The sequence below is a fragment of the Gymnodraco acuticeps genome, unplaced genomic scaffold (assembly GCF_902827175.1).
Source record: "Gymnodraco acuticeps unplaced genomic scaffold, fGymAcu1.1, whole genome shotgun sequence".
NCBI classification, from domain to species: domain Eukaryota; kingdom Metazoa; phylum Chordata; class Actinopteri; order Perciformes; family Bathydraconidae; genus Gymnodraco; species Gymnodraco acuticeps.
In genome coordinates, this window is record NW_022990591.1 from 20,185 (window position 1) to 47,680 (window position 27,496).

General features: G+C 41.8%; 2 protein-coding genes across 2 annotated transcripts; one reads left to right on the forward strand and one right to left on the reverse strand.

Moving 5' to 3' along the window:
• Positions 1-1,951: 1,951 nt before the first annotated feature.
• Positions 1,952-11,970, reverse strand: nat15 (N-acetyltransferase 15 (GCN5-related, putative)). Its single transcript, XM_034228803.1, is given in 7 exon segments — positions 1,952-2,067; positions 2,070-2,107; positions 4,390-4,624; positions 4,807-4,903; positions 6,153-6,284; positions 8,227-8,343; positions 11,558-11,970. Coding segments are annotated over 5 exon segments (606 nt in total). The 5' UTR covers positions 6,273-6,284; positions 8,227-8,343; positions 11,558-11,970.
• Positions 11,971-13,983: 2,013 nt separating this feature from the next.
• Positions 13,984-17,546, forward strand: LOC117554389 (deoxyribonuclease-1-like). The gene is made up of 8 exons (XM_034228811.1): positions 13,984-14,122; positions 14,539-14,644; positions 15,573-15,674; positions 15,906-16,000; positions 16,275-16,384; positions 17,043-17,215; positions 17,296-17,389; positions 17,529-17,546. Exons 1-8 carry the CDS (start codon positions 13,984-13,986, stop codon positions 17,544-17,546), a joined length of 837 nt encoding a protein of 278 aa, XP_034084702.1.
• Positions 17,547-27,496: the final 9,950 nt, after the last annotated feature.

Sequence of the window (27,496 nt, forward strand, 5' to 3'; positions counted from 1 at the left end):
GGTCTCTTCATCTCCTCCTCATTCCTCTGCTCTGACCCTCCTGCTCTCTTCATCTCCTCCTCTTCCTCTGCCTCTGACCCTCCTGCTCTCTTCATCTCCTCCCTCTCCCTCCTGCTCTGACCCTCCTGGTCTCTTCATCTCCTCCTCTTCCTCCTGCTCTGACCCTCCTGCTCTCTTCATCTCCTCCTCTTCCTCCTGCTCTGACCCTCCTGCTCTCTTCATCTCCTCCTCTTCCTCCTGCTCTGACCCTCCTGGTCTCTTCATCTCCTCCTCTTCCTCCTGCTCTGACCCTCCTGGTCTCTTCATCTCCTCCTCTTCCTCCTGCTCTGACCCTCCTGGTCTCTTCATCTCCTCCTCTTCCTCCTGCTCTGCCCCTCCTGGCTCTCTTCATCTCCTCCTCTTCCTCCTGCTCTGACCCTCCTGCTCTCTTCCTCTCCTCCTCTTCCTCCTGCTCTGACCCTCTGTCTCTTCATCTCCTCCTCTTCCTCCTGCTCTGACCCTCCTGGTCTCTTCATCTCCTCCTCTTCCTCCTGCTCTGACCCTCCTGGTCTCTTCATCTCCTCCTCTTCCTCCTGCTCTGACCCTCCTGGTCTCTTCATCTCCTCCTCTTCCTCCTGCTCTGACCCCTCCTGCGTCTCTTCATCTCCTCCTCTTCCTCCTGCTCTGACCCTCCTGCTCTCTTCATCTCCTCCTCTTCCTCCTGCTCTGACCCTCCTGGTCTCTTCATCTCTCTCCTCCTTCCTCCTGCTCTGACCCTCCTGCTCTCTTAATCTCCCTCCTCTTCCTCCTGCTCTGACCCTCCTGGTCTCTTCATCTCCTCCTCTTCCTCCTGCTCTGACCCTCCTGCTCTCTTCATCCTCCTCCTCTTCCTCCTGCTCTTGACCCTCCTGGTCTCTTCATCTCTCCTCCCTCTCGTCTGATCTCTCTCAGATATGTCTATTGTGTTGTTGTTGACTCACTCCAGCTACTCTGTTCTGCAAGAGTCTACTTGTGAAAAGCTCTGGTACAAATGCTTTCTAACTTTACGCGTTAGGGCCGCGCAGCTGATAAGCAGCATCTCATAAATATAGCATCAGAAAGCATTGATCAAGCGCTCACAGGCAGCTGCGTTCAGACCCAGTTTGACGGTAAAGGATGCATCCTGGTGTCATTGATCAGCCTCATTGCTGTGATGTGTAGTCTACGTGGATTTAACCGTACCGCATAGTTTAGCAAAGTGATCGATCTCCCAGCTAGCGTTGTCTGCGTAGCATTTTGTAACGTAACGCCCCAAACAGCGACCGTCTGTTAAACGCTATCGATTCAAACGGCAGCGCGTTATTAATATTTAGTTTCAAGCTCTCGTCTTTAGTAAAAACAAAACTGGTGGAAGGGGAAATGCTCCCAGGGGAAGCTGATCCACCCTCAGGTGCTGGGACAGCTCGCTCTCTCTGCAGCGGTGTGAGCCGGTCTGTGAACGCCGCTCCGCAGTTTGATGCAGGGCCGTAGCTGCGATTTTAACGGGCCTAAGATGATATTTGAAATGATTCACTTTTAATTAATGAACTGCTTGTTTCGTTGCCTGAGAAGCTTGTGGACAAAGTGTAGGTTTGTTTCTACAAGTACAGTTTCAGGGACACAAAAGTTAGGGGGGCAAGGCTCTACAGTGGGGGGGCAGCTAGATCCGCCCCTGCACCCCACATTATACTCATATTAAAAATAGTTTTCTATCTGTGTTTTTCATTTTAGTTTTATGTATCAGGTCAGAAGAATTTCATATGACAATTAAAACCTTTGAGTTTGAATATCATAAACGTTGTAAATATATCTTGTAAACGAAATAAACTTGATTCTGATTCTAAACGCGCAGCGATTAGTCGACTAATCGTTGGAAGATCTTCAGATGAGTGCAGCCCTACCTAGGCCACAATACCCTCCCCCCTGTATGAAAGCGCGTCCCCCACCTTGCTGGTCACATGGTTCTGGAGTACTGGATGCCGGTCTTGGAGGCGATGTTGGACCAGGGCAGCAGCGAGCGCAGCAGAGCCTGGGCGTGCCTGAAGAGCCTCTGAGGGATGGAGCAGGGCTCAGGCCGGCCAGCGCCGAGCCCAGGTGCTGGATGTAGTCCGTGGACAGAGGTTAAGGAGGATGACAAGGACTTAAAAACACATGGCATTGTACATTGGAGAAATTAAGAGAGTAGGAATAATCATTCCAAAATGTAATCATCTCAATAGATAAGAAGTACTTTTTGCGTTGCCGCAGCAAAACAAGACGTGTAATGGAAAATGGTATCAAACTAAGGGAGAATTTAAAGTTCACCATCTGTTCTTTAACAAGCTATTTCTCACAACAGGCAGCAGCAATATCCTAATTGAGTGGTGAATGGGGTTCGAGCCATTCAGTGTTGAAGGTTGGTGGTCTTGTCCTCTTGTGGACATGATGTTTCTCTATTTGCTAGCAGACGTGTTTTAAAGAATCCTATATACAGTATGATTATCTTTTGTTTGTCTCAGCCCCTCCTCTTCTACTCTTGGAGTGAAAATGTGGACAGAAGACCCTCTGGCTTTTGTACTTCACTGCTTGAACCTCTGTGACGAATAAACTCCCTAAAAGACCGTCTTACTCCAAGAATCTTCATTTCAGAATAACGGAAAGGTTTCCTCACCATTTTATGATTATTTACTGGTTTGTCTCGGCACATTTCCGCCACAATTGGCATGGAACATTACAAATAGACTAGAAATAAACAATCCAAAATGTAAAACTTACAAATGTACTAAAGCAAGATATTATATATACATAAGCAGAGTTGGGTGTAACGCATTACAAAGTAACGTTACTGTAATAATATTACTTTGTCGGTAACGGAGTAGTGTAACGCACTACTTTTATAATTCAGTAATCACACTACAGTTACTAACATTGCCCCGACACGCGTTACTTCGTTACTTACTAAAATCAGTCATAATCAAACCTCAACAAGCACCTGCAAAGAACACATGCTAAAGTGAAGCTAACGCACAGCTATTTGTTGTTGTTTATATCACGTAGTCTGTTCTTCTTCTCTGTCTTCCGGTTGTTGCCTGTTTTGAATGACGAACACACACTACCGCCGCCTGCTGGTAAGGAGAGTTATTGCCACTCACGCATGCGCAGTTCGTACGTGCTCGGCTGAAGTCTTTGCGTTGTCTGGTTCCAGTGCAACACATGGCGAACACGCAGGAGAACACGCCGACGCAACAGCGTGAGCAGAGAGAGACAGATATCAGGAGACAGAGGACAGCCACGGTCAGATAGGAGAACATTCAGGATCTGGATCAGTCTGATGCGACAATGGAAACTGAACTAAAGAGAACATTTGAAACTTTAGCAGTCTGCGTGATCTGCCTGCAGGGAGGGGCGGGCCGGCCCTGCGAGTAAAGTAACGAGTTACTTTATGTAGAGAGTAACGAAGTAGTGTAATATATTACTTTTAAATAAAAGTAATTATGTAATATATTACTTTTTTTTTTAGTAACGACCCCATCTCTGTACATAAGTATGTGAGGAATGGAATATTCAATAATAGATGAGTATTAATGTAAAATGTACAGTGTGAGTTCTCGTCCAGCCAGAGGAGATTTGTCGTAGATTTAAGGTTGAAACACAACGTCTATGATCGGTTTGACTGCTTGATACGTCTGCGTGATCGCTTTAAAATACATAGGTCTGAGTTTTGGGACTGATTGGAGGATGCTGAATCCATCTCTGACACATCAATGGCAGTTTCAACCAGAACATGTGCAATATCTGTACTCTCTAGTAGTGTTGACACCATTGGACACAGAGAGAACAAGATGAACATTATTACCTCTACTGTGGACAATCCTTTTCAATCAGTCCAATCCAAACGATCCCCTAAATCCTCCAAACCCAAATGTAATCAAACTGAGCCCACAGAGAGGCCATCTTTGGATAGAGCATCTTCAATAACCCCCAGAGCCACTCAGATATCGTCCAAATCGCCAAGCCATTCTTTTTTTACAATTGCAAACATGTAGGCTAAAATGCTAATTAACACCATTTATGGTAATTGTGCAAATAGCCTAACGTATGCAGGTTAGCATCCGGCAGTTAGGGTTTAACAGATGGAGGGAACTCAGGGGTTTGAAGACCATTTACATGCACAGAAACATATAGAACACACTACAGGAGAAGCAGAATAGGGCCTCTTTAAAAAGCCCTTAAAACGGCCTGTGTTTCAAAATGTTCCGTTTTGTTTTAGGATTAAGATTTCCAGTATTGTAAATTGCATGTTTTTATTTGATTGTGTTTAAAAGGTCCCCTATTATACTGTTCTTCATCAATATATCACAGGTCTCAGACATACACCGTCCTGTGACTGCTAATGCTTCCACGAAAGGATATAATATGGTCCAGGGCGGGTGCCCCCCGTTGATGTAGAGCACGTACGTGAAGCCGTCTTTGAGCACGCCTCTGATGGAGTAGTAGTACGGCAGGTAGTGGTGCTGCCGGAAGTCCCGGTTCTCGTAGAAGTGGATGGCCGTGGTGTTGGTGGTGAGCACGTGCAGATAGATGGCCTTACAGTGGTCCTGCGCTGTGGTGGAGATGTGCTCCTTCAAGCTGTCCAGCAGCAGGGAGCCTGGACCAATCACAGAGCAGCACAGCCAGCATCAAAACAACCCTGAGCTTCACTTTGGGGTACTCTACCCTTCCAGGGACACATGTTGGTAATGTCGTGAGCTCTTATTCCAGTGGCGCTGTTGGGGTTAGTGTAGTGGTTTGTCAAATCATTGTGTGTGTGTGTGTGTGTGTACACGGTACCTATGCCATGTTTCCTGAAGTCTTTGACCACTCCCAGGCTGAGGATGTAGGCGACCTGTGTTTCCACCGGGAAGCTGGAGGCCAGGATATCTCCATCCTAACACACACACACACACACACACACACACACACACACACACACACACACACACAACACACACACACACACACACACACACACACACACAACACCACACACACACACACACACCACACACACACACACACACACACACACACACACACACACACACACACACACACACATCACACACACACACACACACACACACACACACACACACACACACACACACACACACACACACACACACACACACACACACACGTTGAACTTTTGAAACTCTTTATCTGGAGAGCCGCCTTATAAAAAGCTAATTCTCCTTCGTATGGAAATCGTCTCAACATCGGGCGCTACGAGAACAAAGGCCTCGAGTGAGAGAGGCAAACGGCTCGTACCAGCCGATCATGAAGATTACATTTCATTCTTTTATAAACTGTGTTTCTAGCATCTCATTGCTGAATATCAGAGTTACAGAGAGAACCCACGATCAGAAGACAGGACTTCAAAGAGATCGTCCTGTCTCTTCAATCCTGCTACGGACGCTCAGTCAGGCGTATGTGGCTCAGCTAATTACCCCACTAAAAACACATTCTGGTCCACTTTATTAGCGGCTGCCTGGCTTGATTGCTCACCTCCTAAATCTGTTACACATTTAAAGCCAGCTTCATTCCAGTAGATTTAATTGTTTAATCCGCCGCCGCTGCGTCTGTAAAGCCGTTGTGTCCTTGGGCAAAAACACTTCACCTGAACTTGCTCCTGTGGGTATTATCCACAGTGACCGTGACATGTGTGTAATGTGTATTTGTAAAGCGCTTTGAGCATCTGGAAAAGCGCTATATTAAATGTAAGGAATTATTATTATTAGTTTTAATTGTATTTTTCCCCATTTATGGTCAAATGAACGGTTTAAACTCAATTTCTTAGTTAAAAAAAGGCAACAAGTGGGAATTACTTACTCAGCGTTAAATTCCACACCAACACTATGTGCAATATAAATATCATTACCATCATTACAAACACATGTGCAATATTATTATTATTAATAACGTGTAGTTACGTATCTGCCACCACGGTTCTTCACTACTAAATACAGGTCATATTTACATGAATGATGTTTCCTGTAGATATCTAACTGTTCTTTTTACTGCTCTGTCAGTGTACAGTTTGATTATCACGCTGCTGTGTTTATGTATTTCTGTAACAACTATTTCCTTCTGGATAAATAAAGTCTTATCTATCTAAATGAAAAGCAGCGATGTACCTCTTTGTGCACTTTGGTCCGGCCTTTGATCTCGGCCACTATCATCCCCCACGATGCCTCCTCTGAAGGTGGCCGCGAGGGGAGAAGAACTTCTTGTTGGAGGTGATGTCCTGGTACCATGAGTCTGGGTACCTGAGGGCCAACAGACAGAGGCATTAGAGCAGGGGGGTCCAAGCTACGGCCCGCAGCACATTCTAAAAGTATAATGAAGTATGGCCCACACCGGAGACTTCTGCTGGTCTTGACCTTCTTACATTTATATGTGTAAACATATATGACACATTATTCATTGTAGTTGTTATGTCAGTGTTAAATAAATTCAGTGAATTCAAGTTGACAACAAATCTTAGTTATCTTAGCAGAGGGTGTCCAAACTACGGCCCGGGGGCCAAATGCGGCCGTGGCCCACTTTGAATCGGCCCTCAGCTAATTTCTTAAAGGTTAATGGAATACGGCTCACACATGAAACCTGATCTTGTCTTATATTGTACTTCTTAAATACATCTGTAAACATATATTACTCCGTAGTGTTCATGTGTTCATAATCCCACTTTACAATTAATTCAGTCTATTACATTTGAAAATATGTTCTAGCAAATCTAAGTGATAAGAAAAAAGCCCAACAACTTATTATCATAACAACCTTGAAATACACCCTTCATATTTCCTCTCATGATAATCAATCTGAGGCTTCTGTTTCAAGGGATGAGCTGTAACACGATGCATGAAACCCTCTGGAGAGCTGCGATCGAGGCTGCTTATTTTTCTTGAAGTAGATTCAAGTAAAAAGAATAATTGACCTACATTTCAATCGATTTGACTGACTTCACTTATGAGGCGATAACCCTCACCTCTAGTGAGGGGCCCAGCCCTTCGTCTGGTTCCTATGTGTGGCCCTGTATGAGGGATTGTGGGAAACGGAATTTCGATGTCTAAACATGGGAGAAGTTCAGTTATTATTTATTCTAATTTCACAGGAAGACTAGGGGTAGAGGAATGTGAGAATGTGGTGAGGGGACAAACTCCCAGAAACCTGCCGGTCCGCTGAGACTCTACTTTTAGACTTTTCTTTCTCCGCTGCTTGTAATTGAACTCTTCACATCTCACACTGCTCTGAACTTTTATTCATGTACGTTTTCTTTTAATGTTTATTTTATTATCTTTGCTTTGTAATGACTGATTTTAAATGCCATTTTCTAATGTCTTTCATTCGTGAAAAGCACTTTTGAGTTGCCTTTGTGTTGAAAGGCGCTGTATAAATAAGCGTGTGCCCGGCCTCCCGTCTGTACACAAACTGAAAGATTGACAATAAAGTTGACTTTGACTAAATAAGTCTAGGAAATTAGTCAAAATCCTAATTCGCCGACAGCAGTAAGATGATGTTTTGTGCTTTAGATTATTGGTTTTTATTGTACTTTTGTTCATTTTGGTATGAATACGGCCAATAAAGCCGTAGCTAAACAGTGTTTCCCCGCACAGTGAGAGCACTCTGTTGGGGATCTATTACATAGGAATTATAAAACAGGTGGATTTACAGCGTGGACAGCCTTCCAAAGAAAAGCCCACTATTAAAACATGTTAGAAACCCCAGAGAGCGGCAGAGGAGGACCCCCCTCTCCCAGGACGGAGAGACGTATGAACTAAATGTCACTTCAGAAAGCTGGAGAGAACGCAGCAAACCATGGTTTTATATCTCCGTAATGTTTCGTGTGGTTTCTGGGAAACAGCTTTAAGATAAATGACTACTTGTTTTAGGCAAGAACCCACTGACCCTAGAACTTGAGAATAAATAGAAAAGATTCCTACTTCTAGAGGTAAAGAGAGCAGTTATTAAACAAATGAATATAATAGTAGTACATTCTAAACCGTCATATCTCTGATGAACGATGGGTAAATGACAGAACGCTTATCAGGTGAACGTATGAAAATGAAGGATCTTAGTGGCTTCATAAAATAGTAACGTGTCGTAGGAGGACCGCTCGTGTTCGTTTGCATATACAAATGTTGGAGGGAGATCTGATTAAAGGCTTCAAACTCCAGCCCTTCCAGGCGAGCGGAGGGTATAAATCCTTACTCGATCGGGAACCAGTCCCCACAGAGCAGCTTGACATGCTCTATGTCATCGTGGCAGAGGAAGCGTAGCTGGACTTCACTGAGAGCTGAGGGCGGCACAGGCGTCACTCATTCACACCTGCAGGAGCCACAGTGAGGCAGACAGGACACACCGTTAAGACATCGGGCTGAACAGACCTGGGTTAGGGTTCACCTTTCTGACCGGACAACCAAGCTGTCTGACGCTCTGCTTGGTACTCACATCTCTCTGGAGACATTATACCGATTTAGAGGAACAGAAATATTGCTTTCTGGAATCCACTTTAACATTAGACGTTTCATTTCTCCACATTGAGTTCAGGGTTTATATATATTTATATATTCATTTATTTATATATTCATTCATTTATTTATATATTCATTCATTTATTTATATATTAATTCATTTATTTATATATTCATTCATTTATTTATATATTCATTCATTTATTTATATATTCATTCATTTATTTATATATTCATTCATTCATTCATATTCACAGTAAAAGTAGAAGTACTCAGGTCTTGCACTTGAGTAGAAGTACTCAGATCTTGTACTTGAGTAAAAGTAGAAGTACTCAGATCTTGAGTAAAAGTAGAAGTACTCAGATCTTGTACTTGAGTAAAAGTAGAAGTACTCAGATCTTGTACTTGAGTAAAAGTAGAAGTACTCAGATCTTGTACTTGAGTAAAAGTAGAAGTACTCAGATCTTGTACTTGAGTAGAAGTACTCAGGTCTTGTACTTGAGTAAAAGTAGAAGTACTCAGATCTTGTACTTGAGTAAAAGTAGAAGTACTCAGATCTTGTACTTGAGTAAAAGTAGAAGTACTCAGGTCTTGTACTTGAGTAAAAGTAGAAGTACTCAGATCTTGTACTTGAGTAAAAGTAGAAGTACTCAGGTCTTGTACTTGAGTAAAAGTAGAAGTACTCAGATCTTGTACTTGAGTAAAAGTAGAAGTACTCAGATCTTGTACTTTAGTAAAAGTAGAAGTACTCAGGTCTTGTACTTGAGTAAAAGTAGAAGTACTCAGGTCTTGTACTTGAGTAAAAGTAGAAGTACTCAGATCTTGTACTTGAGTAAAAGTAGAAGTACTCAGATCTTGTACTTGAGTAAAAGTAGAAGTACTCAGATCTTGTACTTGAGTAAAAAGTAGAAGTACTCAGGTCTTGTACTTGAGTAAAAGTAGAAGTACTCAGGTCTTGTACTTGAGTAAAAGTAGAAGTACTCAGATCTTGTACTTGAGTAAAAGTAGAAGTACTCAGGTCTTGTACTTGAGTAAAAGTAGAAGTACTCAGATCTTGTACTTGAGTAAAAGTAGAAGTACTCAGATCTTGTACTTGAGTAAAAGTAGAAGTACTCAGATCTTGTACTTGAGTAAAAGTAGAAGTACTCAGATCTTGTACTTGAGTAAAAGTAGAAGTACTCAGGTCTTGTACTTGAGTAAAGTAGAAGTACTCAGATCTTGTACTTGAGTAAAAGTAGAAGTACTCAGATCTTGTACTTCAGTAAAAGTAGAAGTACTCAGGGCTTGTACTTGAGTAAAAGTAGAAGTACTCATATCTTGTACTTGAGTAAAAGTAGAAGTACTCAGGTCTTGTACTTGAGTAAAAGTAGAAGTACTCAGGTCTTGTACTTGAGTAAAAGTAGAAGTACTCAGGTCTTGTACTTGAGTAAAAGTAGAAGTACTCAGGGCTTGTACTTGAGTAAAAGTAGAAGTACTCATATCTTGTACTTGAGTAAAAGTAGAAGTACTCAGGTCTTGTACTTGAGTAAAAGTAGAAGTACTCAGGTCTTGTACTTGAGTAAAAGTAGAAGTACTCAGATCTTGTACTTGAGTAAAAGTAGAAGTACTCAGGTCTTGTACTTGAGTAAAAGTAGAAGTACTCAGATCTTGTACTTGAGTAAAAGTAGAAGTACTCAGGTCTTGTACTTGAGTAAAAGTAGAAGTACTCAGATCTTGTACTTGAGTAAAAGTAGAAGTACTCAGATCTTGTACTTGAGTAAAAGTAGAAGTACTCAGGTATTGTACTTGAGTAAAAGTAGAAGTACTCAGATCTTGTACTTGATAGTAAAAGTAGAAGTACTCAGATCTTGTACTTGAGTAAAAGTAGAAGTACTCAGATCTTGTACTTGAGTAAAAGTAGAAGTACTCACTTTAACATTTTAGGGGGAAATCTGTATTTTTGGTTTGAGAGAGAGAGACGGCAGAGACAGCTTTGTTTTTACGGAGAATAAATATGGGAGGGTTGTCCGGTCAGAAAGGCCCTGGGGACTAATTTCACTGCCGCACCACTCGAGCGGTTTATGAAAAGTTAATATTATACGGTATAAAGGTCACAGTATTCTGTGACAAACGGTTACAACACAGATGTTCTATCAACAATATAAAACAACAGCTAATCAGCAACAGGCCAACCTTGTATTCGTACTCAGTATCTCACATTATTATATTTTGTGTAATATTATCTTATATATGAGCCGGTGGTGGCGAAGTCCAGGGACTTGGCAACTGGAAGGTCACCAGTGCATAGGCACATAATGGCAGCCCACTGCTCCCAACACTAGGATGGGTCAAATGCAGAGAAACCGTTTCGTTTCTAGTACCTGTACCATATAATGACAACAAAGTTTAAAAAAAGGGATATATATATATATATATATATATAGTCTTATAGCTTTTATATTAATCTGAATTCCTTTCTTAGTAATACACTAACATTATTACAGCAACAGGTGCATAGCAGGTAAAAAAGGCAAGCAATAATAAAAAAGAATAGTAGGAGGGATCTTTGAGAGATCGAGCTTTACATATCGACTCTAAACTGCTTTTATTTTACATTTCCAATTGTAAAACTCGATGTCATCTAATAACACGTTTTAGTAGTTCGAAAAACTCAATAAAAACTGGATAAAATTGCTTTTATACTAAAGTACTACTGTTTAATGTATTCTTCTTCCAGTGTCTTTGTTTGCACCATTTATAGCAAAGCAAAGGTCTCGTATGGGTAAAAACCTACTTGGTGATAACAGACTCGAAGAGGGAGATTGTATAATGTATTCACTTTATTCCGTATTTTCTTAATATTGTGTATTTAGATACTGAATGATAGTGGATTTATAAATACTTGAGACACACTGCTGTCATATTTGGGATTAATAAAGTATCTATTTAGCAACCTGGCGACTCGACTCTTATGAAACCCTACTCCCTCAGTCCCACATTATAACTTACAGTGAAGTATTATATCTGATATTTACAACAACAACAGCTTGTTAGCCACCGTTAGCTCCTGATGCTAAGCTAACACGTACCTTGTTTCAGCTCTCGGACCGGAGGAAAGTGAAGGAGAATAAAATCTCCCGAAGCCTCTGTCGACTCAGTCTCTACTCCGGAACCAGCATCATAAAACACCGCGTTATTCCCCGCTGTTTCATTATATCTGCCGATGCTACATGTGCTGATAAAAACTAGCTTCAAGATAACAGCTGGGTGTTTACTTCCGGGTTGTGGCTGCTGCGTGATAACGTACGCGTAAGGCGTTTTCTTCCTGGGGATAAAACGTGCTTTTTGTCGCCACCTACTGGGAAGAATAGAGAACATGCTATAATATAAAACACTAATCCATAATATAATTTAAAATACACTTTGAGTTTCAACATCTACTAGTACTCAGATCTTATACTTGAGTAAAAGTAGAAGTACTCAGATCTTGTACTTGAATTAAGTAGAAGTACTCAGATCTTGTACTTGAGTAAAAGTAGAAGTACTCAGATCTTGTACTTGAGTAAAGTAGAAGTACTCAGATCTTATACTTTAGTAAAAGTAGAAGTACTCAGATCTTGTACTTGAGTTAAAGTAGAAGTACTCAGATCTGGTACTTGAGTAAAAGTAGAAGTACTCAGATCTTGTACTTGAGTAAAAGTAGAAAGTACAAGAGTGTAGGAATACTCTGTTACAGTAAAAGTCCCTGCATTCAAAATGTTCCTCAAGTGAAAGTAGAAAAGTATTCTCATCAGAATATAGTGAAAGACACTAGGCTTGTTTGAGACGAGCAAGACCTGCGCAGACCTGCGCAGTTGCGATCAACGTCTTGCTAGTGCGTTGCATGATGGTTAGTCATTTTGTCCGACTTGCTCTGGAGGCCCGCCCACATGAGACTTTGAAATTTCGCGGGACAAAGACGCCCGCAGCCTTGAGAGCGAGGCGAGGCGAGTTGGCGCAGTTGCTCTCCACGGGCTGCGGAAGCGAAATGCTTGGTGGGAAACGACTCGCTGGTATCTCGAGCTGAGCGCTCATTGGTGGTTTTTACCACGTGCTGCTGATGAAACTCTCCAATTGGCTGGCAAAAGTTTGTTGTTGTTTTGTGTCAGTTTTACGTCGCCACATCCATTCCCATTTTTCATCATTGTTCCACAATGTTTATCATCATGAAATTAATATCTATATATTTTATACTATTACTGCTTACCGTTTTCATACTTTATATATCTTAGCATATTCATACACACTGTTCATACTGCTCACAGGCCTGATATCTAGTGTATTCATACCCCTCACTGTTTATTCATCATTCAATTCATTCTATATTTTATTCTGTAGATTGTGTACATTACTTTTCACTTTACTGCTTGTTGCACCTGGTTAGAAGCTAAACTGCATTTGTTGTCTCAGTACCTGTAATATGTGCAATAACAATAAAGTTGAATCTAATCCTGGAGCAGGAACAAATGTATTTACTTAGTACATATCTGACATTAACGATTAAACACGTGTGCATTCTTTATAAATGCAAACCGAGTCAAGCCGACTCCGGAGGTGGCGGTATGCACCTTAAAGCGTTTGCAATCCGCCAAAAAAACCGAGAGAAGAAGAAGAAGACGAAGCCGACTCCGAGCATGGACTCCGAGCTGTCCGACTTAAGACGAGCTTTTTGACACCTCCCCCCGGCTGCGATCGGCTACTCTCGTCTACTTTCGAGGCGAGCCGCAATGTGTCTCAACAAGCCTAGTGAAAGTAGTCGTTGTGGCAGATTGGTCCATTTCAGAATAATATATATGATATGTTTTATAATGATTGATCATGAAAGTGTTCTCAAAGCTGGTGAAGGTGCAGCTAGTTTGAAGTACTTTGTATACTGCAGGGTAGCTGGTGGATTTACTCCAGGTGGAACTAAAGTCTGATTCAACACTTGGTTATATTTCACATCATTCATACTGTGAAGTAACTAAAGGTATTAAATACATGTAGTGGAGTAGAAGTACACCATGTACCTCTGAACTGTAGAGGAGGTAGAAGTAACCAACAGTTACCCTCTGTGGTGGAGTAGAAGTACAGAGTAGCATAAACTGGAAAATTGTAGTTAAGTACAGTCTTTGAGTAAATCTACTTAGTTACTTCACAACCCTGAATATATTCTCCTTGAGCAATGAAGTGCGTAAGTGAAAGTATTTGTTTCACAGTGTTGGACACTCAGTAAGAAGGCTGACACCACTACCCCGTCCTCCTAAGACGACTGAAATCTATTACAATATGTGGAGTTCATTTTGTTTGGTGATATTACCAATCAGTTAAACGCAAATATTTAATATTCTTAATATAATAACTACATTTGACCCAAGAGGACATTGTGGGAAACACAACGAGTCACTTTGAGTTACCTTTGTGTTTGAAAGTGCAATATAAATAAAGTTTTGATTTGATTACCAAGTATTTTAAAGATGTCTCTGTTAGTCCCAGGATGCGGTCTGCTTTGTGCTCTGGGTCTCTTCTGGCCCTGCTGCATGTGACTCCTTGTCTGTGGATTGGAGCCTTCAACATCGAAGACTTTGGACCCAAGAAATCCAAAGATGACTTTGTGATGAACCACATTCAAAGAGGTCTGAAACTCAATTTGCTATCCAATATGTATTTGTTCCTCGTTGTTTTGACTGTATGCAAGTGGAACATAGGAACCCACTTCCTGTTTGAGTTTCCTTTTCTTGGAAATCAATGATTGTTTTGAGGTAATGGTCATTTTAAAAACATAATGCTGAAGTGCAGCACTGAACAGCTACGGTGGCCAGCAGGTGTGAACGTGCTGCTCCGGCCCCAAACTCTTCCATCAGGAGAAACTCTGCAGCTTCAGAAGAAGCAGATATAAAAACACATGAAGAAACGTCTCCAGCAACTTGACACCACATGAGCAGCATTACTAGACTTCCTGTCTGTCTTCTTCTGCTGTCCCTTCAGTGTTTACTTCCTGTCTGTCTTCTTCTGCTGTGCCCTCAGTACTTCCGTCAGAATTGACCATCAGAATTACATTTTCTTCAGATTGTCCTTCGCTATGACATCATTCTGATCCAGGGGCTCCAAGACAAAGATCTGAGCGTAACCAAAAGACTCAAGGATCTTGTTAACAAGTAAGACTTATGAAGAGCAGACACAGTATTCTAACACAACAGACGCGCAGACTGTGAGGGCTGCTTCATTCATCTAAATGTTATCTTGAACTGCTGCAAAATCCAAATCTCAGTAATCTCAGTATTTGGCAAAACGAGTGAAAATATCTGAATGAAGCGTTGTGGAGAAGTCCTGGCCTACAAACAGTATTCTATAGACCTAATACAGACACACTTCATACTATCATACATTCATATATTTCCTTTCATATTGGAATTGAAATATCAATCAATATTGTAACGGAGGTGATCTCTGGGGCCATAGATCTCGGCCTCCGTTACGGATTGTGTAGCTTGTTGGTGGCGAAATGTAGGTAGTGTGTTGCATCTGTATGTGTTTTAGTTTGTCTGTCTCTGTTTGCTGGTTTTATGTCAAAAGTGTTCCCTTTCCCATTACATTACATTACATTGCATTTAGCTGACGCTTTTATCCAAAGCGACTTACAATAAGTGCGTTCGTCCAACAAAATACAACCCCATGTCTGTGGCTGTTGATTGTGTTGCACCTGCTGCCCTGTGTTGTCTCCTCCCCCCCTCACCTGTGTCTTATTGTGCTGATTAGTGTGTGTATTTAGGCTCTGTTTCCCTGTTGGGAGGCTGGTAGTGTGTGTGCACAGGAACAGCAGGACTGAGGCTGTGTCCTGTGCTCAAGTTTAATAAATGCCCACCTCTGCTTCCTTGCTTGGTCTGGGCCGCTCAACGGTCAGCTTCTCACAAATATAAAAGTTATGTTTTCAAAATGCAGCAGCACTAATGGTGACCTTTTGAAGAAGTTTGTAAAAAGTTCGACAGATCATGAACTCACTTTATGATTCAAGATAAACAAAAGGTATGTATATGTCTGTGTGTGTGTGTGTGTGTGTATGTGTGTGTGTGTGTGTTTCCCCAGAGATTCTCAGCATTTCAGCAATATCCTCAGTGAGCCCCTGCCCCTCAGTTCCAGCATCTTGAAATTCTGGACAGATAAGGAGAGATACCTCTTCCTCTACAGGTAAAACACAAAAGGGCAAAAACAAAACACCAACAGTCAAATGATCGTTTGTATGGATTGCTTTGTTAATACCAGGGGAGCAGAAACAGGAAATATGTGTTTGATAAAGAGTGTAAACAGCATAGAAATGCTCCAGGAGTTGTGTGAATATGTGACCGAGAAAGAGTCGATGAACTCGATCCACTGTTTGGAGACGTCTTCAAAATAAAGAGTTCCATCTTTCCTCTGCAGGGATAAGAAGGTGACCGTGAAAGACAGCTTCCAATACACTGCCAAAGGCTTCGACAGACCGCCCTACGTCGTCAAGTTTTCCTCCACAGAGACCGGTATTAGAGGAGAGACTCTGTTCTTTCACTGGAAATGTAGATTATCTCAACTATTCTAGAGAACTAAGCACCAGACTTGTGTGAGAGGAGATCCTGAGGTCTGTCCGTCACCAACACCACTTTGAACAACTCTATCATTCAGTCGGTGCTACTTTTTCAAGTTCAAGTCTTTTCCTGCAAAATTTAAAAGACTTCATTTTGTATTAGTGTTGAATGTGATAAAGTATTGTCATTGTCTGTCTTCATTCACTCCTCTCTCTCTCCTGGTCTCCAGGTAAGGAATTTGTTCTGATCCCCATTCACACCAAACCGGACCACGCTGTAAAAGAAATTGATGCCCTTGTTGACGTGGTGGCTGCTGCCGGAAAAAAATGGAATAACAATGTAATACCCCGTACAAGACATACAATACAACCGTAGAAACACACACACACTGCTGCGCCCCACCCTTAAAATGGCCCTATGGGGCTAACAACATTCCACCACTGACCCAAATAGACCACAAAAGACACAAATCCTTCCTAGGATGAGAGGCAGAACCACAGCAGTCCCCACACCAGAGGCCTCTCTCTCCTGCACTGGAGCTTTTAAGCACTTCCTTCTCCAGGTGCACCTCGTCTGAACCTCGTTACAGCAATGTAGCACACCTGGGTAGAGGAACCAAAGGGAAAAGAAACAGGGAATACATACAGCCTTAACACACACACACACACGCCAACTTAATTCTTTAGCTAAACTGTGTTACAAACATATTACTATGGAGGCCCATATCTGCCGATGTGATCAAAACAAAAGAAGAGATCTTTCAAAAAGAATTGTCAAATAAAACGTAATATCTCTAAATATGAACTTCAATCTCCATCATGACTCAGCAGTTTGTTCAGGTAGCGGGAGAACAGCCGCTTCTGTGTAAAATGAGTGGACGACAGAGAGCAACATTTAGATAGGGGGCGTTAGATTTGTGTTTTTAGATTGCCCATTACCATGACATAATTCTGATCTAGTTCTAAAATAATTAGTTTGAGCCGTTTCCCTCTGCCAGAAGAACATCATGGTGCTCGGAGACTTCAACGCAGGCAGCAGGTATGTCAAAGTAAAAAAAAGGAATAAGAAAAACGACTGGGATGATATCCCCCTCTTCACCAACAAGGACTTCCACTGGCTGATCAATGACAACGTTGCTACTAAGGTGGACTCTCAACAGGCTCACGACAGGTGAACACACACAGATAATGATGAAGACACTTGCATGCACACACACACTCTTAATCCCGACTCTCTTCCTGTTCCTGCAGGATTGTCGTCACCACTGAAATGGAGAAGGGAGTGGTGGAAGGCAGCGCTAAGGTCTTTAACTTCAGGAAGAAATATGATCTTAACCAGGCTGAGGTACGTTCACACTGGACCGCGTCACGATTACATGTAGAGTCAATTCAAAGAAGCGGAAAGACACAAATTCGTGGCGAAGGTTTTTTCATCTCCAGCTTCAAATTTGCGTGACGCTGTCTCACGACATCCTCCTCGCCAGCGCATCTTGTTTGAGTGACGCATTTCATTGAAACAACACACATGTAAATGGCATGTTCACAAGTCAGTACATGTGAAGCATTTACTCGATGCATTACATTTGTAGACAGGTTATAAATGTAGAAACCACAGACAGTAGGGCTGTGCGATTATGGCAAAAATCATAATCACGATTATTTGGTCAATAATTGATATCACGATTATTTTGACGATTATTCATTGACCATTTATTGAACTTTAAAACAAATAATATTTTTACCAATAAACAAGATCAATAAATGTGTTGGAGCGCACTTCCAAAACCATACTAAACATATATTAATATGATAAATAAAAATAAATTAGACCCAAAATCAATTAAATCAAACATGTTGCAGTGCACTGTCACAACCTACTGAAAACTCCTTAACATATAGCCAACATTTTGGTAAAACATATTCAACATATTCTACTCAGTTACACGTTGAAGGCTGGCCAACCGTCATGGTCCAGAAGTAACAGGAAATACATATTGAACTACAATTTAAGACCAAATAAAAATGTTTAGGCCACCATGGCAAATGCTGGTAGGGCTGCTCATGTCATCTCTTAAAGATTTTTGCAAGAAATACCAGCCTGTTTACATGGTCTGGTTTCAGAGATGAGCGCAGGCAGGTGACGATATTGCCACCTGTACTGAAGACCCTCTCTGAAGAGGAACTTGTGGCAGTGCTGCCACATATGACACAGGAAGAAAAGAAAAGACTCTGAACCCTTTCTTTGCCATTATATAAAAATAGTGTTGCTACAAAAGTATAAATTAGGCTTACTAATAAGACAACTCAGATCTGAAGCTACTCAGTAATCTGCTGCAGCAACAGTGCAATAAAAAAGACAACATTAATAGAATCAAACCCATTTTTTGTTGCATTTTATTAGAGTATAAAAAGAAATGCCTTTAAATAGGATGCAAGCAACACTAGTTTCTGAACTGATAGACTATAATCAATTTAAACAGAACAGATCCTAATGTTTGCATTCTTATACCATTTTGTACAATAATTATCATGAATAAATTCAAACAAACCAAAACTTACAAGCAGATTAATAACGGTATCTAAATTGAGTTTTTATTATATCAAAAACCTGTTGAAATGCTGCTGTTATTTTTACTGTCCCACAAAAGCGCGTCGCAGCCTCCAGGAAAGCTTCTTTCATAACTTCGCCGTCTTCGAAAGACTTCATGTGTTTCTCCAGAACGTGACTGACGCGATAAGATGCTCTGGTAGCAGCCTTGCTCTTGTTGTTGGCCTGGTGAAAATGGACTGCTGTGCATTTAGCTGTCCTTTCAGGCCCCTCCCCTTTTGGAGCGTAGGGCAGAATTAGGAGGGAATTCCGTCTCGTAGCGTTTGTGCACTGTTTTGAAATGCCGCTCCTAAATTACCCTTCTTCGATAAAGCCACGCTCGCATTGCAGATGAGACAGATGGACTTTGAATTGGAATAGATACAAAAATAATGATCCTCCCACTCGGAGTGAAATTATATATTTTGGGCTTTTTGCTTCTGCCATAATTGCGGTCTGATTGTGTGTGTGCGGACTGTCACTCCTGTTGACCATCCATGCTGTTGACACGGACAATGTCAGCGAATTAGTGCACTGCTCACCAGCCACGCCCGGACACAGAGGCCGGCCAATCACAAAGCTTTGATGCGTTCAAGTGCATTATTCTGGCACGGGAAGATTATGTTACAGGACATTAACGATAAAACAGAATATTGTTGTTCTATTTTAGACACATCTCGCGATCGACTGGGAATCTCCCCGCGACCCTTCTTTTAACTAGTTGCTGCTCTTGTTCTGACATCTTCGCTTGCGCTGAACACTCACAACACATGTCACTCCCACGTGGCCGAGTGGGCTTTTAGGGAGGGGCGAAAGCGCACCCAGCAAAATAATCGTATTTGTCAATTATGCTGTTTTCCTAATCGTCGCAAGCCATAATCGTAATCGCGATTAAAATACGATTAATTGCACAGCCCTAACAGACAGTATCTGGCTGTGGCAGACACCTCAAATCCCTCCATGTGAGCCATACTTAGAATCTCACTCATGTAACTAAAGTAATTCAGCCTAAGTGTACGTAACTAAAATAAAGCATGACTGCATATTATTTCAGTGAAGATCAGCATTTGATCAATGGAAATATTTGACGTTTTGAAATAGCATCAGACCTTAATGATCATTCCATGTGAGCCATAGATAATCTAACTAACACAAACAGCTATTCCAAGACGTTTCCTTTGCTCTGACGTCTAATGTCACGGTGGATGAGCACATTCAATTCAATTCAAGTTTATTTATATAGCCCAAAATCACAAATCCTATTTGTCTCAGAGGGCTTCAAAAGTCAACAAACACAATTGGCAATGTAAAACAATGTAAAAACAACAAACGTATCTTACAAGATCAATGTGAAAATACCAATTTAAAAAGGAACATAACACAATGACACAAATACAGTTAGAGTACAATAAATACAATTCCATAAAAGGAAGGGTCCATGAGGAGGGGGGGTTTTAAAACCAGTCTTAACTGTACGCTGTACTAAAGAGGAAAGTCTTGAACCTACTCTTAAATGTGTGGACACCGTCTGCCTCCCTAATCGCCACTGGAAGTTGATTCCAGAGGAACGGGGCTTGGTAGCCGAAAGCTCGAGCACCTGACCTTTTTTTGTGGACTCTGGGAACCACCAACAGACCTGCACTCTGGGATCTTAGTGCCCTAGAGGGGCAATAGGAGATTAAAAGATCCTGTAGGATGGTCCCTGACCATTTAGCGCTTTGTATGTGAGTAAAAGTATTTTAAAATCAATCCTGGACTTAACTGGGAGCCAGTGCAAGGCTGTTAAAACAGGAGTGTTGTGGTCCATCTTTTTCGTTCCTGTTAAAACCCGTGCTGCAGCATTTTGTATGAATTGAAGGGTCTTTAATGATGAGCTTGGACAGCCGGATAAAAGGGAATTGCAATAATCCAGCCTGGAGGTGATAAAAGCATCGATTAGTGTTTCTGCATTGTTGTGATTTAGGATGTGCCTGATTTTGCAATATTCCGTAGATGGCAGTCCTTGAAATTTGCTTTATATGGGATTTAAAAGACAAATCCTCGTAAAAATAACACCCAGATTTTTACCGTGGTGCTGGAGGTCATGGTAATACAATTCGAAGAAATTATGTTGTTGGACAATTCGTTCCGAAGGTGCTGGGGGCCAAGTATAATGACTTCTGTTTTGTCGGAGTTTAATAATAGAAGTTGCTGGTCATCCATGTCTTTATGTCTGTGAGGCATTCTTGCAGTTTTAACTAATGCAAATTGTACATCTGGTTTTAATTGATAGATACAATTGTGTATCATCTGCATAACAATGAAAATTGATGGAGTTATTCCTTATGATATTGCCCAATAGTAGCATATATATGATAAGCAGGATGGGTCCAAGTACAGACCCTTGCGGTACTCCATGACTGACTGTAGTTTGTAATGAGGATTCATCGTTGACAGATACAAACTGAGACCGTTTGATAGGTAAGACCTGAACCAGCTTAGTGCAGTTCCCCTTATACCTATCAAAAGCTCTAATCTTTGGAGTAGTATGTTATGGTCAATGTGTCAAAGGCAGCACTCAGATCTAACAGAACCAGGATAGAGGCAAGTCCATTATCAGATGCACAAAGCAGGTCATTTGTGACTTTAACCAGTGCTGTCTCTGTGCTATGATGTTTTCTAAACCTGACTGGAATTTCTCAAATAAACAATTTGTATTTAAAAATGCACACAATTGTGAGGCCACTGCTTTCTCGAGGATTTTTGAGAGGAAGGGAATGTTTGATATTGGCCTGTAGTTGGCCATAACCTCAGGATCAAGGTTTTTTAAATTGTATAATAGGTTTAATTACAGCTACTTTAAATGACTGTGGAACATAGCCTGACAGTAAATGTAAATTCAACATATTTAATGCAGGTGTATTAATTAGGGGTGCAATTTCCTTGAACAGCTTAGATGGAACAGGGTCTAAGATACAGGTAGATGCTTTAGAGGATGAAATAATTGAATTGAGTTGGTTTTGGTCTAGGAGAGAAGCACACTAAGTATATGTCCGGTGTTAAGGGTGTGATTCAGTGCTGGCTAAGGGTAGGTGGTGGTTTATTTTGTCCCTGAGAGTTTATAATTGTATCATTAAAGAAGTTCATAAAGTCATTACTGATGGATGTAGGAATAGAAGACTCAATAGAGCTGTGACTCTCGTCAGCCTGGCTACTGTACTAAAGAGAAACCTGGCATTGTTTTTATTTTCTTCTATTAGGGAGGAATAACAAGCTGCTCTGGCAGTGCGTAGTGCCTTCTTATATTTTTTAAGGTTATCAAGCCAGAGTAACCGAAATTCTTGATGCTTGGTGGAGCGCCATTTCCTTTCAAGTTGCCTTGTCCTCTGCTTTATTATGTTTCATTGTTATGCCATGGAGCTAGTCTTCTTAGTTTAATTTTCTTAATTTTAAAAGGGGCAATATAGTCCAGTGTTATTTTTAGCGCCCTGGTAACACTATCAATCATGTGATCTATTTTTGGGGGGGGGGGGGCATAAGGTTAATAAAAGAGTCCTCCCTTGGACTGTGAGATGTTAATGAGCTAGCACTGATGGAATTTTTCCCATAAATATTGCTACAGCAGAATCTGATAGATTTATTTTGTAGGCATTCTTATGCAGTGGCTTATAGTCTAATAACAGAACACCAAAAGTTAATAAGTAGTGATCAGATAAAACAGGGTTATGAGCACTGACTGATAGATGCTCAATTTGAATACCATATGAGAACAAGGTCAAGGGTGTGGTTGAAACAGTGGGTTGGTTGATGTACATTCTGTATAAAACCAATTGAATCTAATAATGAGGTAAAAACAATATTGAGGCTATTATTCTCAACGTCAACATGAATATTAAAGTCACCCACAATAAGGACTTTATCGGTTTTAAGGACTAAACTTGATAGCAATTCTGAAAATTCAGATATGAATTCAGAATAAGGACCTGGGGCCCGATACACTGTGACAATTAATATTGGCTGAAATGTTTTCCAAGTTGGGTGCAAAAGACTAAGAATCAGGCTTTCGAAAGAGTTATAGTTTTGTTTTGATTTTGTATTTATGAGAAGACTTGAGTCGTAGATGGCTGCGACTCCGCCTCCTCGACCAGTGACTCTAGCAACATGAGTATGTATATGACTGGGTGGTGTGGCTTCATTTAGTGTCACATATTCTTCATGTCGCAACCAGGTTTCAGTGAGGCAACATAAGTCAATCTGATTGTCTGTTATTAAGTCATTAACCAATGCAGCCTTAGATGACAAAGATCTGATGTTTAATAGTCCTCAATTAATTGTCTTGTTTTGTTGCATTAATGTACTTTTGGTGTTCACTTTTATGAGGTTTTTGTGTAGAATTCCTCTTCTTTGTATTTGCCTCGTTGGCCACTGGGTAGAGCTGGCGAGCAGGATTGGGAGTGTCTGTGGCGGAAAAATAGAGATAATGCGTTCAGGGTCAGTGACAGTTGTTGTGACTAGCGCTGGCATGGCTGTAGGGGACAGCGGACGATGGCAGGGGGGCGCCAATCCCCAGGTCAGCAGACTGTCCCGACACCCCAGAAGAAGATGGGTTTGATGTTAATAGTCAGGCACGAGGATAGGACAGCACTGTGTGTTGAATATTAGCGGACAACATTTGAGAACCTGCTCTGTTTGGATGTACGCCGGCGTTGTTAAAAAGAGACCGGCGATTCCAGAAAAGGTTAAAATTGTCAATAAACCCGACGTTCTGAGCTGTGCAGGTGGAGTGCAGTGGTCTGCTGAAGCGAGCGGTGCCACGGCCTACAGTGGGAATCGGACCCGAAATAAAAACAGACATTCCACGGTTCTTTAGGAAGTCAAAGAGGTGGTTAAAATCTGATTTGGTCAACTCAGACTGTTGACGAGCTGCATCGTTTGTGCCTACGTGGATTATCACTCTTTTGATGGATAACGAGAGTGTGGGCAGTAAATCCTGGAGCTTTTTCTGAATGTCGGATGTCATTGCACCGGGGAAGCAGTGTGTTGATGCATTAAAAAAAACCGCACATTCCTGGCTATGGAATCGCCGATAATCAAGGTTGAGGGGGAGAAGAGCGGCCGTGGGAGTGTAGACGGGGCTCCACCAGAATCCGAACAGGTCACATCAGTTATCCACACGTGAGCAGCTCTTACCGGCTGAGGCTGGGTGGTCACAGCCGGGTCTGCTGCGGCAAGGATGTGGGGTTTGTTCCTTGAAGAATGAGACCTTCAGTAATCTGCGGCGAAAGGGAGGACGAAGACTTTGGCGCTGAAAGGGGTCCCCTGCTTTGTTTTCCCTGTACTCGGCTGGCAAATCCTCCGGGCCGGAGGCTGGGGGATGAGATGGAGGGGAGACGGCAACATGAGAAGGAGATGCTTCCAGGTGTGGCGAGACCACAGCGGCATCCGACGGATGAGCAGGAGCCTCATCAGGAGAACAGCAAACGGTTCGATGTCTCCAATCGAGGCCAGGGTGTCCGCTGCAGCGAGCAGTTCCTGCCGCCACGAACTACCTCGGGCCAGGATGGCTGCACCGCACAGTGGGACCGATTTGGTGTGGAAGTAAAGTTGGGGCCTTGGGTCTGGCTCCCGTTCGAGCCCAGTCACTACCCGGGTGCGCAGGGGCCTCCGCCGGAGGAATGATATTGCACGGCTCCACGGCTCCAACAGCAGTAGCGACACCTGATTCGGTCACGTTGGATAGTCTATCCTCCACAGCTACCGGGCTCTCCGTCTTTGGATCATGGAACAGCACCAGCATTGGTTGTTGACAGCCATGGAAGTGTATCCGCAGAGTCCGAGGCTGCGGCCTGTGACAGCCGGGAGGACGGTGACAGGACGACAGACGCCTGCATTTGTGAGATGTGTATAGACTGGGCATGGGGCGATCGATAGAAAGCTGTCGATCATTTTTCCTTTTTCCGGACTTCTTCTCCAGCCTGTGAATGTTACCCTCCAGTCATGATTATGCAGTATGACAGTTCTCACACAACAACTGTCCATCCGTGTCACTTTGTGTTTGTGTTTTCACAACAACCCAAACAAAAATACTTTTCACAACAACAGTCCGTCCGTGTCACTGTGCCATGTTAAGTGCTTCTAAAGGGTTTTGGAGAATTTTGTGAGCGTCTTTAGGGTTAACACAAACTTTTGCTGGGTGCAAAAAGAGTGCAGTTTTCTGTCAGTTGTACACTTTTAACACAATCTAATGCAAATCCTTCTATTGAGCTGATAACAGATGCACAGATGAAGTTATTAGGCGTGCAGAGATGTGAGAGTTGACAGGAGTAGTCACTACAGTCAGGAACTAGATTACTTGATTACTAGATTAATGCTTGTGATTTTTTTCATTTTTATAAACTATTGAGTTGACGGTCTAAAAAAACCTCTTGTGCGAAGAAACCACCTGTTAGAAGTTAAACTGAGACTATGTTCTGTATGCCAAGTTGGAAGAACAACAAATTGAAATTGAGTTCCTAAAATGTTTTCTCTGTTTCTCTCAGGCGAAGAAGATCAGTGACCATTTCCCTGTGGAGGTGGAGCTGAAGCCGCAGGTGGAGCCGGCTCCGGATCAGCCAGAGCAGCCGGAGGACCCGGAGGTGCCGGAGGACCCGGAGGTGCCGGAGGACCCGGAGGCATAAAAACCCGGACAAAAACGGATTCAGATGAGCCGCCAGAAACCCCCCCAAAAAAAGCAAACCTTGAGTCTGAATCCGAATTAGGATTATTCAGTTGGAGTGTTTCTGGAAACCATGCAGCATTGAATAAGAATTAAAAAAATAACTGCCAAATGATTTCAATGCAAACTTGTGTTTTTGAAACAGGAGAGTGAAGTGTCTCATTGTAGTGTTTATAAAAGGTGAGGTAAATGAAATATGATGATTGTGAGCACAGCGATTCTGTCCAGACAGAATCGCAACTATAGAGTGGCGAAGTCCCTCCCGTTCCGGTGGACCTTCATGGGACCTTATTTCGGAAAAATTATGTATTGAAGTCAATGGAGAGAGAAAGATTATCTTTTGATCCCGTTTTAATTGTGCCACGAATTACACATATGATGTTTGTCAATTTAAAAGATAATTTTGCAAGTCAAAACTAAAAAAAAAAGTCGTAAAACTGTGAAGTAATACATTTGTTTGTGTGAAACGCTGAATGAACAACATCTCTGGTCTCGCAGACTCTCACAACAACACACGTCACCAAGATGGTCGTCACTACAGTCTTGCCAAACAAAGGATTTGACTACCCTCACTATCACCACAATGAAACACGTCCAGAAGAATGTCATGCAAAGCTGCCTGCCTTTGATTCTCTCTGAACTGCCTGGTCTTTTTAATATTTAATGTCAACCATTTGTGCAGATAGCATGAAGTACAAAAGATCGCCGATGCTAATGTAGCGTTAGCGTTAGCATTTCTCCCCCGGGCTTAAATGGTGTATTATAGAATGATCACACCGGTGACAGTACTCTTCAAAGGGTTCACGAAATATGACTACTACTCTTACTGTTTAACATTTTGGGTTACTTGATGTTAAGGCTAATAAAATGACAAGGCTAAGACTGTAATGCTAACTAACGTGCTTGCTACTAGCTAGGTAGCTAACTTGATCCAGCCACAACTGGTCCTTTCATCAGACGGGAAGCGAAAGAACGAGCAAGACCCATATGACCCATATGATAATAACCTGGTACTAAGCACACAGGCATCTTGTTCAAGTGATCTGATCTTAGCTATCTCTTATATTTAGTGGAGGAAAACAGTTGTGACATCACTTACGCGACTCTGGGATTTGTAGTCTTTCTAGTTGCGTATTTTTCATAGTCTTATATTTCAACAGTGTTTACGACAAACTGTAACTTTTTTGACATGGAAATGATTTTTTTAAGATTGACAAACATCATATGTGTAATTCATGGCACAATTCAAACGGGATCGAAAGATAAGTTTTCTCTCTTCATTGACTTCAATACATAATTTTAAGAACATAACATTTTCAGAATGTTGCTATGAAAATGTTCTTCATTTGTTATCATGTAACATTGAGGGAACGTTTTATAAAGAACATCTTTAATGTGTTACCCAACAACGTCCAAAACACATCCTCAGAATGTTGCAGGCAAAACGTTCCACCTTGGTTAACATATCACATTAAAGGAACGTTTTATTAAAAAAAACCATTGTCATCTCAGGCCTTAATAACATCCTCAAAACATCCTCTGAATGTTGCCGTTAAAACGTTATGTCTTAGTTAACCTTAAACCTTATAGGAACATTATTTGAAAAAATAAACATCCTAAAAAGGTTCTTTGAACATCAGATTAAAACGTTTCTTTAAAACCTTATTAGAACCAATAGGTAACCTTAGCCAAAGTTGTGAGAACGTTCCCCACTAGCTGGGGGAGGAGCAGCTACATTTCAACAAATGTATCCACTAAGATTAATACATGAAGACTTGTGACTCAGACTCGGAAAGTGGGGACTCGAGAGTGACTTGGTGACTTGACTACAACACTGGCTCCGCCCACAACTTGGTATTCATTGACCATTTAAATCTCTTCTGGACCGGGATGGAATTCACCCCAGTCCACATGGCACCCGTGCCCTAGATGCAAATGGTAAATGGACTATTTATACCCCTCAAAGCGCTTTACATACTATATGTCATTCGCCCATTCATACAGAGCAGTGTACCTTACTCTAGGAACTCACACACACACACACACACACACAATTGGCCATGACATCGGGAGCAACTCAGGGTCAAGTATCTTGCCCAAGGTTACATCGACATGTAGACTGCACAGGCTGGGATCGAACCCACAACCTCCTGGTTGAAAGACGAGAGCAC